The following is a 16,476-nucleotide window of genomic DNA, read 5'->3' on the forward strand; positions in this document are numbered from 1 at the left end:
CTGTTCCGAGTTTTACACTAACAAGGGCTTGCTACTGGCCCATTCAGATTAATGATGAGCTTGCCAGCAAAGCTGTCCGAAAAATTCATGGGAGAAAAATTTTAAGCAGAGAATATTCTATCCATTAAATTCCCTCCGTGCTACAATTTTGGGGGCAACGCTCCCATCATTAAAATTCAGCTGTGGAACAGGTCCGTCTAGTTCATCAGATACCAATGTTTCTTGAGAGCCTAATTTGAAGAGCCCTAGTTTAGTAGGAAAAAACTCAGGAAGGAGCAGAAAACAGACCTACAGCCCTAAGTGCTATGAAGACACGGGTTATTAGTGAGGCTCCATTTTAATCAGGCTATTTCATTTTTCCCCAATTTGTCAGGTTTTTAAAAAGGAAGCTTATATTCTTCCTTCTGCCTGATTGATAATCATTAAAAAAAATTTTTTTTTAAGAGCCAACAGACTTTTCTCTTCCAGCTTGGTGCAGTCTCCAGTCTTTGGCAGTGTGGCAAAGTGATGAATCTGGCAAGGAGGATATCTAATTAGAGTCATTTTGTCCCAAGGATAACTTCTTTCCGGTGCCAGAAAACACAATTAGCCTTGGCTAATGGGGAATACCAACTTGGGCTTCCTACTGAATCCACCCTGGATGTCATCATTGCTGAAACACAGAAGACAATAATCTCATGTGCCAAAGGCTGCCAGCTCCCTGGGAAGAAATTAGCTTTCCTAGCAATGTGAATATACCCAAGCTTCCGCACGACTTAAAGACCTAATTCTCAGCTGGGTGGTGGATTCTGTTTTTAAGATTCCCATTTACTTGGTCGAGTCTTGGAAAAACTGCCCCCTTTTTTTCCTGATGATAAATTAGCACACTAAGGGAGAAGCTGGCTGAACAGGTAAGCTACACAAGGAGCCAGATTCAAACCAGACCAAACCAAACAGGCCTCTCTCCTTTCTCAGTAGGGGTTCATTCACGTGTGAATGCTCTGTGGGTGTGGTGGCACTGGGGTGTTGGGGTCTGCCTTCTGCAGCATGCAGGGAACCCTGCTGAAGAAAGAGGGCTGACTTGTTTCCCAGGGGAGGCAGAGGGACGAAGCCCGCACCTGCCACTCTTCTGGGCTGGAGGCAGAGGTCATTGAGGGCCAGGCAGCTAAAGGCAGGAGGAGGCGTCCAGAGAGAAGGACTCCCTATAGCAGAACCCCCGAAGAGGAAACGCTCACTCAACAGGCGGTGGTATGGCAAGCTGAGCTGTCACCACACTAGTAAAGCTGGGTATAACTGTACTATCTGCTGAAAACTGGGACAACCCGGCAACATTTAAAGAAAACTAAGCCTCTGTATCTTTTAAGAGGAAGCTCAAGCAACAGATGTGATGAGAACCAATGTTGTCAGCAAAGGTTTAGCAGAAATGACCAGGCCTGTTGTCATCTCTGAAGTGCAGGCAGAACCACTCTTTGGTTCAAGCTGAGGCCCTGGGTCTTGTGGACATGCCAATGAAGCCGAAGAGACCTGATGACTTTAGGGCTATAAACAAGCATGCAGGGAAACCCAGTCTTACTTTATAGCATTTTCTGCACTGAGACAGTAAACCTGAGTTAAAACAGAGTAGAGAACAGCTGGAAAGCAAACCACAGAATCACAGGTGTTAAGGCAGGAAGGGAACATGGCCTTACTCTATTTTTTCCATTCTCCACGTTAAAGAGGATTGATGACTGAATCAATCTGCTTTCCTTAGTCTACAGCATTGTCACCCTTACACACACACACACACACACACACACACACACACCCCCCTATATGCACAGAACTTCACATCAGGACCCAGACTGCAAGGCCCCACAGGGACGAGGTGACTGTAAAGAAGGCCCATGAAGGCCAGATTTTAGAGAAATGACCTTCAGTTGCGCAGGCAGGAGCCCCATTCCACCCCCAGGTCAGAGGTCCCCAGAGACCCCTCCTGCCTCTTGGCACCCACTAGTTCTATGGTCTCTCCCTCCCCACACGGAGTCAGAGGACATGAAGGAGGCCGCCTCTCCCGGTGGAACGCAGCCCACGCCGCAGTGCCATCCTTCGGTTGGGTTTACTCTGTCTCCTGACTCCTCAACACAGACAAGGGCTGTTTCCCTGGAACCACACCGAGCCATGAGCTCCGTCTGGGTGCCCGGAGAGCCTGTGTGCGCTCCTGCCCAGCTCTGCCCCTCCCAGGGGAGCTGGTGATGGTGGGGGAGAGAAGAAGGCTCTTCTCCATCATGGGCCTAAGGTCAGGAGCGTGGGAACACAGGCCACCACCAGCGTCCTCGGTCATAGCAAAATGGCCACCAACTCCACCTCCAGACATTTAACAAATGTCTACCAGCCTCCGTGGCTTTCACTAGATCCCACGTCCACACCCGGTAAGGTGATAACAAGCCTCAAGACCACCACGGACAAGGGCCGTGTCTGTAACTGTGGTTACAAGTCCCAGTCTCTGCAAGCCAGGTTAGCCAACCATCCTGTTCCAACTGGTTTTCCAATTGGCTCAGCCTATGTTGGCTCAATTTCCTGCACGGGCAACTGTATACAGGGTTAGAGAAAAGAACCTGATGAAGGCTGGGTGCAGTGTGTCTACAGGGAAGTTACTGAAATCTCTCCTTTCTTAGGTTTCTGATTCCCAGAGTCCTGACCGCCTGTTTTCCTCTAATGGAAAAGAAGAAATCATCCCAAATGCGACGTTCAATTTCCACAGACCACCCGACTCCTCAGATGTTCTTGATGCTGTTAGGCAGCAAGGGCCCCTGATCAGGGAACCATGAACAAGGAGCAGGGATACCAAACAGAGGAGGAACCCAGACAAGCTCTTCTCAGCAGGAAATGTGTTTAAAATGCACCCTCAGGGCCAGCACCCAGGGCCGGGTCCCTTCCCCAGGCCTCCAGCCCGCACCTCTCATCCCATTACCATGGGGACCGCAATGAGAGGATACTTACGGTGCCATGGGATATGGTCAGAAAGCCGTTTTTCACCGAACACTTCCTTTTCTGCCACACTTTTCGGATCCTTACAGATACATGGGGAAAGATAAGGAGTTCAGAGATTGTGGACGCAGGACAACACACACACACCCCCCCAAGCCTCTAGCAATGCCGTCTACACACACACACACACACCCCCTCCCTGAGCCTCTAGCAACACCATCTACGCATGTACATATACCCTGAGCCTCTAGCGACGCCATCTACACACACACACACACCCAACCCCTGAGCCTCTAGTGACGCCGTCTGCACACACGCACATACCCCAAGCCTCTAGAGACACTGTCTACACACATGCAAACACACACCCCGAGCCTCTAGCAATGCCATCTATGTGTGCACACACACCATGAGCCTCTAGCAAGACCGTCTACACACATACACACCCTGAGCCTCTAGCGATGCCGTCTATGTGTGCACCACACACACCCCCCAAGCCTCTAGAGACACGCTCTATACACACAAACACATACACCCCGAGTCTCTAGCGATGCCATCTATGCATGCACACACACCCTGAGCCTCTAACAGTGCCATCTACACACACACACTCCCCTACGCACAGCCCTAGCCTGTAGCGACCCTGTCTACACACACACATGCACACCCCTAACCTGTAGCAACTCTGTCTACACACACACACCCCCCTAGCCTGTAGTGACCCCGTCTACATACACATACACCCCTAGGCATACCCCTAGCCTGTAGCGACACCATCTACACATACACACACACCCCTACGCATACCCCTAGCCTGTAGCAACGCCGTCTACACACACACACACACACCCCCCTATGCACACCCCTAGCCTGTAGCGACGCCATCTACACACACACACACACACACACACACCCCTACACACACCCCTAGCCTGTAGCGACTCTGTCTACACACACACGCACACCCCTAGCCTGTAGCAACGCCATCGACACATACCCCTACGTACACCCCTAGCCTGCAGTGACCCGGTCTACACACACATGCACAGCCCTAGCCTGTAGCAACACCGTCTACACACACACACACACACACATCCCTAGCCTGTAGCGACCCCATCTACACACCCGTCGCTCTTCTTGTAGAGGCTGCCGGTGCGCTCTGTGCCATGCTCCTTGTTCCCCTGAGGCTGGTGTAAACTATAGGCCGTGCTCTGGCGCATTTGCAAGTCCTGAAAAGGGTCAAGAAGCGAGTTTTTTTAATCCTGTCCAGATTCCAATTTTCAAAAGGTAGCACACAAAGACACTTACACCCTTACAAAAAAAAAAAAAAAATTTTTTTTTTTAATTAGAGAATTTCTCCTCTTAAACACATCCAAAAAGGGATATACAATTCATATCCTGGGACCCATAAATGCCACCCACAGGCTGGAGAGGGAGATGACAAACACCGGCATCCCCAACCTGGCTGAAAGAAGAAGGGGCTGTCTGGCAGTGACTCGTGAAGTTCCTTAGATTTCACCTATTTACAAGCCTTAAGTCCCTGGCAATGGCAAGAAGCTCCTGGTGCAGCAAAAGCAGGCTTTGAGAAGAAAGGAAACGCAGCGCGCTGACAAAGGTGAGGCTTTCAAGCAAAACACACGAAGCAACATCCCGCCTCTTTCTTTGGGCAAGATACTAAGCTCCCCGCCTCAGTCTCCTCTCGGGAAAACAGGAGACAACTGCTAGTCAGGACCGTAAACCCAGGAAGGCTCGAGGGAGACCACCTGTGTGAACACCTGGGACGTAATACACATGAATGCCACCCTCCTTCTGACCCCATGCACCCCAGCAGCGGGGCCGTGGGCATCCCTCGGGGCAGACCGTCCACCCCATCAGCTGAGAATCTGGCCCATTCTACCACATCCGGCAACCTCCAGCCTTCTGGAACTAATTTTTTATTATGGCGTGAGGCAGGGGCCAAATGCGTTCTTTTGCTCTGGCTATCCTGTCCCAGCGTCATCTACTGAAAAGACAACTCTTTCCTCATTGGAAAATTAAAGTCACTCAGTCGTGTCTGACTCTTGTCTGACCCCATGAACTGTAGCCCACCAGGCTCCTCTGCCCATGGGATTCTCCAGGCAAGAGCACTGGAGTGGGTTGCCATGCCCTCCTCCAGGGGATCTTCCCGACCCAGGGATCGAACCCAGGTCTCCTGCATGGCAGGCAGATTCTTGACCATCTGAGCCACCAGGGAAGCCCTTCTCATTGCACCGTCTTAACACCTTTGCTGAAAATCCACTGACTGTAGTGTGAGGGTTTCACTGATTTATGTGCCCATCTTTCTGTCAATGCCACACTGTCCTGACTACTACAGCTTTGTGGTAAGTTCTGAAACCAGAAAGGCTGAGTCCTCCAACTTTGTTCTTCTTTTTCAGGACTGCTTTGGCCATTCTGGGTCCTTTTGCATTTCCATATGAATTTAGAATCAGCCTGCAGATTTCTGCAAATAGGCAGCTGGGATTTTATTTTGATAGGGATGGCACTCAATCTGTAGATCAATTTGGGGGCATACTGCCATCCCAAGGATAATAAGTTTTCCAATCCATGAACATGGGCTGTCTGGCACTGACTTTTTAAACTCTGAAATATAGGTGAGATAATTCAGCAAAAAAAAAAAAAAATTTTTTTTTTTTAAATCTTCATCTGAGAAATCAATAATATGCACAACCATTCCACTACTGAACTGACAACAGAGCCTGAACAAGCAGGCCCCAGACAGGAGAAACATCCTCCTTTTCCAGGGGGATTCATGCCCCTAAACAACTAAGTCAAACAGCTCGTTCATGAGATGAGAATGGTCCCAGTTCCCACATTCGCTCAGAAGGGCAGCATACACTGGCACTAGACATTTAGAGCTGCTAAGTCACTTCAGTCGTGTCTGACTCTGTGCGACCCCAGAGATGGCAGCCCACCAGGCTCCCCCGTCCCTGGGATTCTCCAGGCAAGAACACTGGAGTGGCTTGCCATTTCCTTCTCCAATGCATGAAAGTGAAAAGTGAAAGGGAAGTCGCTCAGTCGTGTCCGACCCTCAGCGACCCCATGGACTGCAGCCTTCCAGGCTCCTCCGTCCATGGGATTTTCCAGGCAAGAGTACTGGAGTGGGGTGCCACTGCCTTCTGCAGACATTTAGAGCAAACCAGCTTTAAAATCACTGGAACTGAATGCAGTAGAGGGGAAATGGAGAAACCATGTTCACTTATCTGAATCTCTGAGAAAGACTAAAAATAGACCTGTCAAAAGGCTACACTGTACAACCAAGAAATATGTCTATTGATCTGGGGAGGGAAAAAAAATAAAAACCCTGAACAAAGTAAGTGGTGCAACATGTGACACACTGCTAAAAGTGTTCATGCCATGCATATTAATCAGAACTCTTCACAGGTCTTATGAACAGGATATAAAGGACGTTCTTCTTTTCAACAGAATCAGACGCGATGCCAGAGGCTGGGGAAGAAATTACTGTTTTATTCTTCAGACAAGGTGTTTCTTGAATCAATTTAAAAGTGCAAGCAAATCTGAAACTATAAAATTTAAAATCTGTAAGAGGAATGTAATCCCTCTAACATAAAACTGAACCTGCTTTAGAACTATTTCAACACCTTCCAAGTGACTTCTATTGTGACCCAACCAAAAAACACCCTTTCTTTACCTATTTATACGACATGTGATCAAGGGAAGGAAGTAAAACTGGCCCTTTCATATAACCAAGATTTCAGCTGAATGGAATGTACATCAAGGAACAAGAGCCTTTCATTCTAAGGAGATCCATCACCTAACAACATGGACAACTGGCCGGGGCGTCCACACTGCCCAGACTCTGGAAGACTCTCCAACGTACCCATGCTTCTCCAGAAGGGCCAAGGACGACCTAAGACCCGACTGAGTGAGCCTCCCTGTGGAGACGGTTTGTATGTCTGAAGCACACAGGTTATGTAGGCATTTTATAGAACTTCAGAAAGAGCTCATAAAATTCTATCAATACCCATATAGCCTCTGTCCTGTGACACCCAGACAAATTCCCAGATCCCAGGCACCAACCAAGATCTTCAGTTTTGTGTGGCCTTATGAAGGGTTAGCCACTGGAGCCTGCAGAGATAGAAACCACCCAGATGAACAGTAAACTCCATATCTGAAATCTTCAGGAATGGGGTGGGGACATGACCTGTGCATAGTTACTCAATCATGTCTGACTCTTTGCAACCCATGGACTGTGGCCCGCCAGGCTCCTCTGTCCATGGGACTTTGCAAGCAAGAACACTGGAGTGGGTTGCCACTTCCTACTCCAGGGGATCTTCCTGACCCAGGAATCAATCCCACACCTCATAAGTCTCCTGTCTGGCAGGCCGATTCTTTACCACTGCACCACCTGGGAAGGCCTTGGGAGAAGGAGGATGCTGCATATTATTTTACACACACACACCCCAGAAGTATCAGGGGGAGAGATACACACAACCCCCTCCCCAAGAAATATCCCTGAGCTTCCTAGGAATCTAGAACATCACAAACACTTTTACGTTGTATCCATCTGCCTCTCAGAAAGTCTATGTTCAGACAACTGTCATGATGAGTGGATTGGAGGCTTCAAGTCTCTCTGCCAAGGGATGGGTGTGATTCCAACTGCCCCCGTCTTCCCCAGGCACGTCCCTGGACACATGTGCATGGACACACCAGGGCGGGGCTCTGCTAAGTGAGCGCTAAGCTGTGGTCTGCGAACATCTCTTACCACCGGTTCCCTGTTAGCAGTGCTTGTTTTTGGCCATTGCCACGCAGCTTGTGGGATTTTAGTTCCCCAACGAGGGATTGTGGAGAAGGCAATGCACCCCACTCCAGTACTCTTGCCTGAAAAATCCCATGGATGGAGGAGCCTGGAAGGCTGCAGTCCATGGGGTAGCTGAGCGTCAGACACGACTGAGCGACTTCCCTTTCACTTTTCACTTTCATGCACTGGAGAAGGAACTGGCAACTTACTCCAGTGTTCTTGCCTGGAGAATCCCAGGGACGGGGGAGCCTGGTGGGCTGCCATCTCTGGGGTCGCACAGAGTCGGACACGACTGAAGCAACTTAGTAGCAGCAGCAGCAGCAACAAGGGATTGAACCCGATCCCTGGCAGTGAAAGCGCCAAGTCCTAACCACTGGACCGCCAGAGACTTTCCTCTGAGTAGCTTCTTAAAAGATACTATCTGACAGAGATATTATTAAAGTCACATAATATAGCTGGAAAGAGAAGAGCCCTGCAGTGGAAGAGACCAGGGCTCAAACCTGAGTTCACTCCAGCAACTGCATTTCTCAGACTCAAGTTGTGAATATGGGTTAACACTACCTGCCTGCCCTGCTGTTGTAAGGCCTGATTACTAGTCACACTTGATAAGTGCCTGGAAAGTCCTGAGAAGCGAAGCAGGCAGGACATAGAGGGTAAGTCCTACCAACCAACAATGCAGTTTCTTTGGGGCATGTTACCTAATTTTTATGAACTATAATCATGGAGATTTAGAATTTTTAAAACACTGAATAAAATCCATCAACACCTTCATTTTTCTGCGTCACAGAAGAGAATCCAAAAAGCAATGAGAACTAAACAACAGCAACGCCCAAATGTTCAATTCTTGTAACTGCAGGGACCTCAGTTAAAAAATCATTTTAAAATAGATCAAATTTAACTTACACACTTTTTTTTTTAACTACTTGCAGTGTATTCACATAACGTCCAGCTGATGAAATATCATCATCAAAAAGCAACACAGAGTGTGAGACACAGAAAAGACAACACATTCACAGCCAGTGGATGGGTGGGTTCCATCTTTGGGTGTAAAGCCAGAGGAGCCGGTCAAGAAGGTTCACCTGACCCCTGTGTGCATCTGGGGCAGACAGGCTGGTCAACAAAAAAACAAAAACAACAAGCCATTAAAGACTTCTGGTCTGTGCTGGTAAGTTTGTTACACTTTTCTGCAGAGCTATAAATAACCTCCTCTTCCCAGCCAGCCAAAGCAAACACTGGCCTCCCTCTCTGTGCCCAGAAGGCTATTGAACCCCAGCACCTGCTCTCCGGGATTTTAAACCTGGGTTTTGCTTCACAGGTCTGACCCTTCTTCAGGGATCCCCTTTGAGTTCTCTGGGGCCAGTGGCTCCTACATCAATGCCATCTCCTCTGGTTACAATCAGGCCACTGTAGTCTCCATACTCCAAGCTCTTCCCCTACACCCCCCCCACCCCCCGCCTTTTGCTGTTTATATTCCATGTTTGGGAATATCAGGACCCAGATTTCTCTAGCCCTGGAGGAAGTCACCAGGCTATGAGAAATTTCCAGCACTACATCCGACCTCAATCTGCCAACCTTTCATTCAGCGGACCCGTGTTTACCAAGAGCCTACAGAAGGAGCAATATGGTGCGATGACGTGATGGCCGGCCGGGCACAGAAGGCTGGAAGGCCTCCTCTGCCCGTTTGAGGTCCAGCTGGAGAAAAAAGCATCTGTACACTTGAGGACACGGCCAAAAAGCCCCCAAATATATATGCTGTCATTTTTTTTAAAAGTCACTCAAACAGAATGTGCAATACAGATCACTGGGGCTGGGGGGAACAGAGGCGGCCCCCGCTCCCAAGGCAGGCATCAAGGTGCTTCAGAAGACAGGCAGAACTCAGTGATGCAATGGAAGGGGAGGGGGCCAGCGGTTTCACCTTTACAAAGGAGTGACCCCCAAAGGCTAAACTGGAAATTTGGAAAACTTCCATTTCACTAACAGTTATGCATTCAAATTCTTTGGTCTTAAATAAAACCCACAGCTCTTGTGGAAGAGGAAGCACAAAAATAAAAATTGCTACTAGACATTTCTCGGAAGAAATATCTATTTTTTGAAGTTCATGAAGAAAGCATGCAAAGTTCTACGATTTATTAAAAATACTGAACTACTTACTCTCCTAGACTTCGGTCACAAAAGGTAAATGCATTCGGGAGAAAAACAACAATATTCAGTTATAGTACAAGAACTTCAAACAAAATAGAGCATGCCAAAATGCTAGCAGTGAACTTTACACTCTGCTGTCATTTAATAGATGATTGATTTCATTGACAATTGAAACTCACTCAATTTCATCGACAAGGATATGTGTTTGCATTAAATTTCACATTATAATATCTGCACTGTAGCAAACATATGAAATCACTTTAAAATGTACCTTTTAATGGTTTTTCTACTAAGCTCCCCACATACAAATGATCACTGCAAATGTGTTAGTACACAAAGAAGGAATAATTATATGAAAGAGATGATGTAAGAAACCAAGGTTTCTACCCTTCAGAAAGCAGAAAATCGAGCTCCTCCCATTTTATGGAACATCATCTCTGGGTTGGAAGATCCAGATGGTCACCAGTCACCTGTTGATGCCACACAGGCAGGACCCATGGACATCAGGGCAGAGGAACCACAGAGCCCCGGGGAGCGAATCAACAGTAACTGATATGAACGACGAGTGTCTACGTGAAGAGACGGTAAGACGGACGGAGCAGCAATTGTTGAAATGCTGCCATTAAGGTAAGGCTTATGGTAATGGTTCCTCCATGAAACAAGTGTATTTTAAAAGATGGTTTTATAAAACCAACTCAAAGAACAAACTACATATTTTCATGCTGTCCAGTACAACCCTGGAGTGAAGGAGCACCCAGAGACCTGGATCTCACCTCTTCAGTCCTAGAGCCCCCAAGACTAAGGGATGAAAGGTTTTTCAAACTTAAATCCCCTCACCTCTTTCTGTTCAACCTGTAATGCCGATTTCAGAATATCTCGGAGCTGTATCAACTGCCTTCTCTCTTCGTCCTGGGCCTGTTTGATCTTTAAAAAAATATAACAAAGCAGAGAAAGTACGGCTGAGGTGCAACGAGACGGTGGAGCTCATGGTCATTTCTCAACAACTGCAACCTTCCCCCCGACTCCAAGACGGAGGATAGAGTGGGAACCCCGTTCCCCAAGCTGCGTGGGGGTGCTCCAGGGCAGTCACGTTCTGGGCAGCGCGGCATATAAACACGAGATTGCACGGGATCAATGTTTAAATCCAAGTGCATAGTGCATACTTACGACAGTCACGTGGGAGGATAGTTACTTACTGTGTGAAGGTCTGTGGAAAGTGTTTCAATGGAAGGTTTGAGGCTTTCGACTGCTTTCAGTCCATCCTGGAAAAAACTAGGAGGAAAAAAGAGCATAGGCTGGGTTTCATAAAAGAGAAAACAATTTTGTTAGATGGAGAAAAAAGACTTCTTTAAAGGAAATGGCTGAGATCATGATGTAATTCCTGGGGGGGAAAGACTAGGAACCTAGGAACCAAACCTTAAAATATCAGGCAAACCACGAAAAAAGTGATGTTCAAAACTATGAGCGATGAATTGAGAAGGAACCACAATAAGCCTGCTGCTGCTGCTAAGTCACTTTAGTGTATCCGACTCTGTGCGACCCCATAGACGGCAGCCCACCAGGCTCCCCCGTCCCTGGGATTCTCCGGGCAAGAACACTGGAGTGGGTTGCCATGTCCTTCTCCAATGCATGAAAGCGAAAAGTGAAAGTCAAGTTGCTCAGTCGTGTCCGACTCTTAGCGACCCCATGGACTGCAGCCTACCAGGCTCCTCCACCCATGGGATTTTCCAGGCAGGAGTACTGGAGTAGGGTGCCATTGCCTTCTCTGGCAATAAGCCTAGTGTCTGTGATTTTTCCTGGAAGATTCAGATGGTCACCAGTCACTTGCTGATGCCACATAGGCAGAGTCTGTGGACACCAGGGTAGGGGAACCACAGAGCCCAAGCGAGAGAAACAACCATCTGAATAACAAGAGTCCATGTGCCTAGGCGCTAAAAGCTACTTATCTAGCGACGAACAGAGCAGAAAAGGTTGAAATGCTACCGTTTCATATAAAATGAACCCTAAATTCTCAGTTTATAGTGGGAAAACAGGACTCTCCCGACAAATCACAGCAGAGGCTTGGGTTCAGAAGTAGAACAGTCTGAGGCCAGAGAAGCACAGGGTGAATATAAGAGTAAGACACTAAATTAGGCTCCTTAACAGGCCACAGCTAAGTGGAAAAGACAAAGGACAAAGATAAAAAGCAAGCTGGCTTAAATGCACACGGATGGCCGTGTGTGCAGAGCAGGGAGACGTGGTCAGAGAACTTGAGATCGAATATCAAAAGGAACATTTTTAACACTCAGAACCCAGGGCTCATAAAGTCACTTATAACAAGCGATTCAGGAATGAGAATGGAGGCTGGACGAGTTTTTTCTGCAGCTCGGCCTCTGAGCCCATTTGAGGGGCAGCAGAGGCTTCCGGGAGCTTAGGCGAGGGTTCAAAACCTGTAAGAAGGCCTAAAGCGCCCACCTCCAAGCTCCAGTCCACTCTCCTTGCCCCTTATTCACTTCTCCCTACGCCTCCGTGGCCACCCAGCCATCCCTGCCTCAGGCCCTCTGCACAGACTGTTCTTCCCTCTGAGGAGGCCCTGCAGTCTGCCTTCTGGTTTACCTGCTGGTTCCCACTCACTCTCCAAGTCTTCAGCTAAATACAGTCTCATCAGCAAGGTGTGCCACACTCCCCTCCCTTCAAAGAGGCCTCCTCACCAGATTCTCAGAGATCCTGTCTCTGGCTTCGAAACACTTGCCACAACTGCCGTTATGTGTTCATTGGGGTAACAGTTTAAAATATAGTTCCCCCATCAGATCCGAAGTTCTGGGAGAGTGAGGACACAGTATCCGCAAAGCCTGGCACATCTCAAGCGCACGATATTTGCTGAAGGAAGAAATTAATGAAGGAAGGAAGGTGTCTCTAACTTCTGCCGGTTTACTGGGTACCAAGGAGACTATCTTCAAAAAGTGACCTGGGGTTCACACGTTTCTTTCTTTTAAACTCAGCAGCAGTCCTGTGGGAATTTCCTGTATCGAGTTTGCAATTAATAGGAGGGGCTGTAGGAACAACACTGCATGGCACTTAGTACAGTAACTCCAAGGAGGGAGGAGGAAGGAAGGAAGGAAGGGGAAACACACACAGGGCACGCGGGCCACAAACCATGACGAGCTGCTTATTAGGAAAGAGGCTGGGCTATCAGCATTTCTTACTTTAATCTTTAGATATTTGCATAATTTCACTTTACATTCTCATTCCTGCATTTTGCCTAACTTGTGTTTTTTTTTCCCCTAAATATAGAACATGCTTCTGGTAGAGCAATTGTGTCCGGGTTATAATGACTTTTCCACGTGTCTGTTTCCACTGCCAGGGCAGAAATGCCATGTCTTGCACGTCCCTGTGTTTCCACTCTGAGCACAATGCCCGACCCAGAGCAGCAATTTTAAACTGAAAAGGAAACTGGGAAGCACAAACACAGGAACGAGAGGGCAAACATCTCCCTCCTGTCATGAACTCATTTGCTTCTGACGTTTTGTCTGAGTTTTATTTTTTTCTTGTATAACTATGCCACTAATCAATTCAAATTCTTGTAAAATAGGTGAAGGCAAGAGGTGATGGTTGGGGGGCAGGGGGTGGGGAGGGAGAGGACGAGGCAGAGAGGGAAGGGAAGTTGAACACACACTAGTTTAGGGAGGGGGAGAAACATCACAGGGGATTGGCCCAGAAAGGGTCCTGCTCCCGGCGCGGGGCAGCAGGTGCTTGGCCCCGGAACCTCCGAGCCTGGCAACGGTCTCCGGTGCACCCCGCAGCAGAGTCAGGAGCCCAGAGAAGTGTTTCTCATCACAGACACCGTCCGCATTGCAACACTGGGCCCTGTGCTTGCAAGAATGATCCAGACTTAGATTTCGTCGCTGTGGAAAGCCTTGCCAATCTTGACCATCTACCTAGAAAGCTCTTCCCCCTGATTTTCAAAACTCCTATCTTTTGTGCACCAATCCTTATTGAGGCATGTGTGTCGTGTCTATCTTCTCTGCCCTTAAGGGGAATGCTTCAAAACAAGGGGCCTCTTTACCAACTGCTGTCACTTCAAGCCTAAGTACAAACTCCCAGGCAGTTTTCTTTGATTGAGCCTGTCAGCGCTTTCCCAGGCTTCCACAGTATCATCCATACTGCTGCTAAGTCACTTCAGTTGTGTCCGACTCTGTGCGACCCCAGAGACGGCAGCCCATACTACCAAATACCACATTTTGCTCTTTATCTAATGTTTTCTAGCCTACCTGATCAAATTCGCCAGGCTTTATAATACCCCCATTGAAATTTAACCTTCATGTGCCCAACAAGCAGGGCGGCCTCCGCCTCCTAAGCCTTCCCACCAGCACCCCCTCACGGCTGGTGGCCTCTGGCCCTCTCTCTCCTGGAGGGAACTTCTCCCGGGCACCACAGAAGGTCTTATTCCATCTGCAACACCAAGGACATCAGCCGCCACTGGTCACAGAGGTTCCCAGCAGGTACAAAGAACGAGTCACTGCAGCGCTCATCACCACTGTCTAGAACATCACCGTTTTTGTTTTAAAGACTGCCTAGTTTTAGATTCCACTAGAGAACAGGAGCCTCAGTCTTCAGCAGCAAAGGCTAGTAAGACACTGTCCAGGCTCTTCTAGGAACTGGAGATGCAAGTTCTTTCCTTATATGATATAAAAGGCATAGATCATAAGTTTATAAGACGATCAGCTTCCCAGGTGGCTCAGTGGTAAAGCATCTGCCTGGAAATGCAGGAGAACAGAGTCTGATCCCTGGGTTGGGAAGATTCCCTGGAGGAGGAAATGGCAACCCACTCCAGTATTCCTGCCCAGAGAATCCCATGGACAGAGGAGCCTGGTGGGCTACAGTCCATGGGGTCGCAAAGAGTTGGACACATCTGAGCAACTGAAGATGAAGATGATACTCTTCAAGAAGGCTTCTGGAGAAAGCAAAAAGGAAGAAGAGTAAAGTCTGTCTAAGCAGTTCTCAGGAAGAACACGCAAGTACGCTTCCAGGGAATCTAGGCTTCACCACGAGGCCTCTGGGCACCTGCAGAGACCAGCTGCCCCTGCTGAGCAGGCTGCCTCTGCCCTGGGGTCACCGCGCTCGCCAGGCTGGGCCGTGCTCACGACGTAGAGACGGAGAGTGTGAAATGGGGACACGTGGGAACTGCCCGGTGGATAAACACGTGTGTGTGGCCACAGGCTCCTTCATCCAATGGCTGAATCACTCAAGCTCCACGTTTTATGCCCTCCAAATATGCATTTGAAAAGTCAAAGCTTCTCAAATGATTTGAAGAGCATGCAGTATTATACATGTGTATACACACACACACACAAGCTCCATCCAAAAAGGAAGTAATGGAAGACTCATCATTTTTAAAAGTTACTGAGCTCATGCCCATAAAAGGCCAACTCGTTCACTTTTCCACAAGTGGTCTGTTGCTAACCAACTGATTAGTTTGGGCAAAATAAAGGAAAAAAATAAAAAAGGAAACCCCAGAATAACTTCTTCAAAAATAAAATAACAGCAAGGAAGCGACCCACTTCCTAAATGGCCTCACATAAGGTTACGAGGAGAAGACTGAACAAGTAACTTGCATGATCATCACATAGCATTTTGAGTTTCTGTAAAAGAATTCATCCTACAAATTCTACAAACTGAGGGTCTTCCTATTTTCTGAACTCCACACCGGGAGCTCTTCTTTTAACCCAGGATGAACCACACGACACATCTCCCTTTGCTGCTGGGCCTCGACTTCTGAAACACAACATGGCCAGAGGCGTGTTAAGAATTCCGAAGCCCGGCTCCACCCAATTCAGTGCAATTCATCACTGCAAACCGGGCCAAGGAAACGCGACATGGCCAAAGGTGAAAACGTAAATGTCACGGAGGACATCTCTGCAGAGGATATGCTGGGCGGGAGACACGACACATGAAAGGCGCCATCGCGGGCATATGCAGGCAGCACCATGGTGACAAGAGGGAAGAGCCATGCGCAGGTGGGGCGGGCGGACGTTCTCACAGCGGCAGCTACACCTGAGCCGGGTCTCACAGGACCAGAGGCTGGGGGAAGGCACAGAAGGAACAGAACGGCGTTCCAGGCAAAGGGCACAGCAGGGCAAAGGGTATCAGTGCGGGGCACGGCCCATTAAGGGAAAGGCATGTGGACGCATGTAGGAACAACACTGTTGAGAGATTTCCACGCCACTCACACATCCCCAGGCCCAGGGAGCCCGGGCTCCAGCCCCCCTCAGACACGACCCCTGCACCTGAGTGGTCACACAGCCACCCCATTCCATCTGGTCCTTCTCGTCACCCAGAGCAACCCCGTGAAAGCAGAATTGGATCGGGAGACACCTCCCTGACGTTCCCAATCAACTCCACTCCACTCTCGTCCTGCAGCAGCCTCCTCAAGGTCACAGCCACTCCCGGAGACTGTCACACCCCTGCTGGCTGGCTAGCTGCTGTGCCCAGTCCCACCGGTAAGTCCACACAGGTAGGAGCTCGGTTTCCTTCTTGCTGCATCACCTGGACCTTCTGTATCACTCTATGTCCTCCGGCACACAGCAGGAGCTCAACCAACACTTGCTGAA

General features: G+C 48.6%; 1 protein-coding gene across 4 annotated transcripts in view; it reads right to left on the reverse strand.

Moving 5' to 3' along the window:
* Positions 1 to 16,476, reverse strand: part of ASAP2 (ArfGAP with SH3 domain, ankyrin repeat and PH domain 2) — a 158,156-nt gene that overhangs the window by 46,398 nt on the left and 95,282 nt on the right. For all 4 annotated transcript variants that reach the window (XM_024999543.2, XM_024999541.2, XM_059891824.1 and 1 more), the window contains 4 exons: positions 11,083 to 11,158; positions 10,724 to 10,810; positions 4,072 to 4,175; positions 2,959 to 3,028 (listed from right to left, as the gene is read on the reverse strand). In XM_024999543.2, the coding sequence (XP_024855311.1) occupies positions 2,959 to 3,028; positions 4,072 to 4,175; positions 10,724 to 10,810; positions 11,083 to 11,158 (337 nt within the window). The remainder of the gene's footprint in view (positions 1 to 2,958; positions 3,029 to 4,071; positions 4,176 to 10,723; positions 10,811 to 11,082; positions 11,159 to 16,476) is intronic.

This window comes from Bos taurus, chromosome 11 (assembly GCF_002263795.3).
Source record: "Bos taurus isolate L1 Dominette 01449 registration number 42190680 breed Hereford chromosome 11, ARS-UCD2.0, whole genome shotgun sequence".
Taxonomy (NCBI): domain Eukaryota; kingdom Metazoa; phylum Chordata; class Mammalia; order Artiodactyla; family Bovidae; genus Bos; species Bos taurus.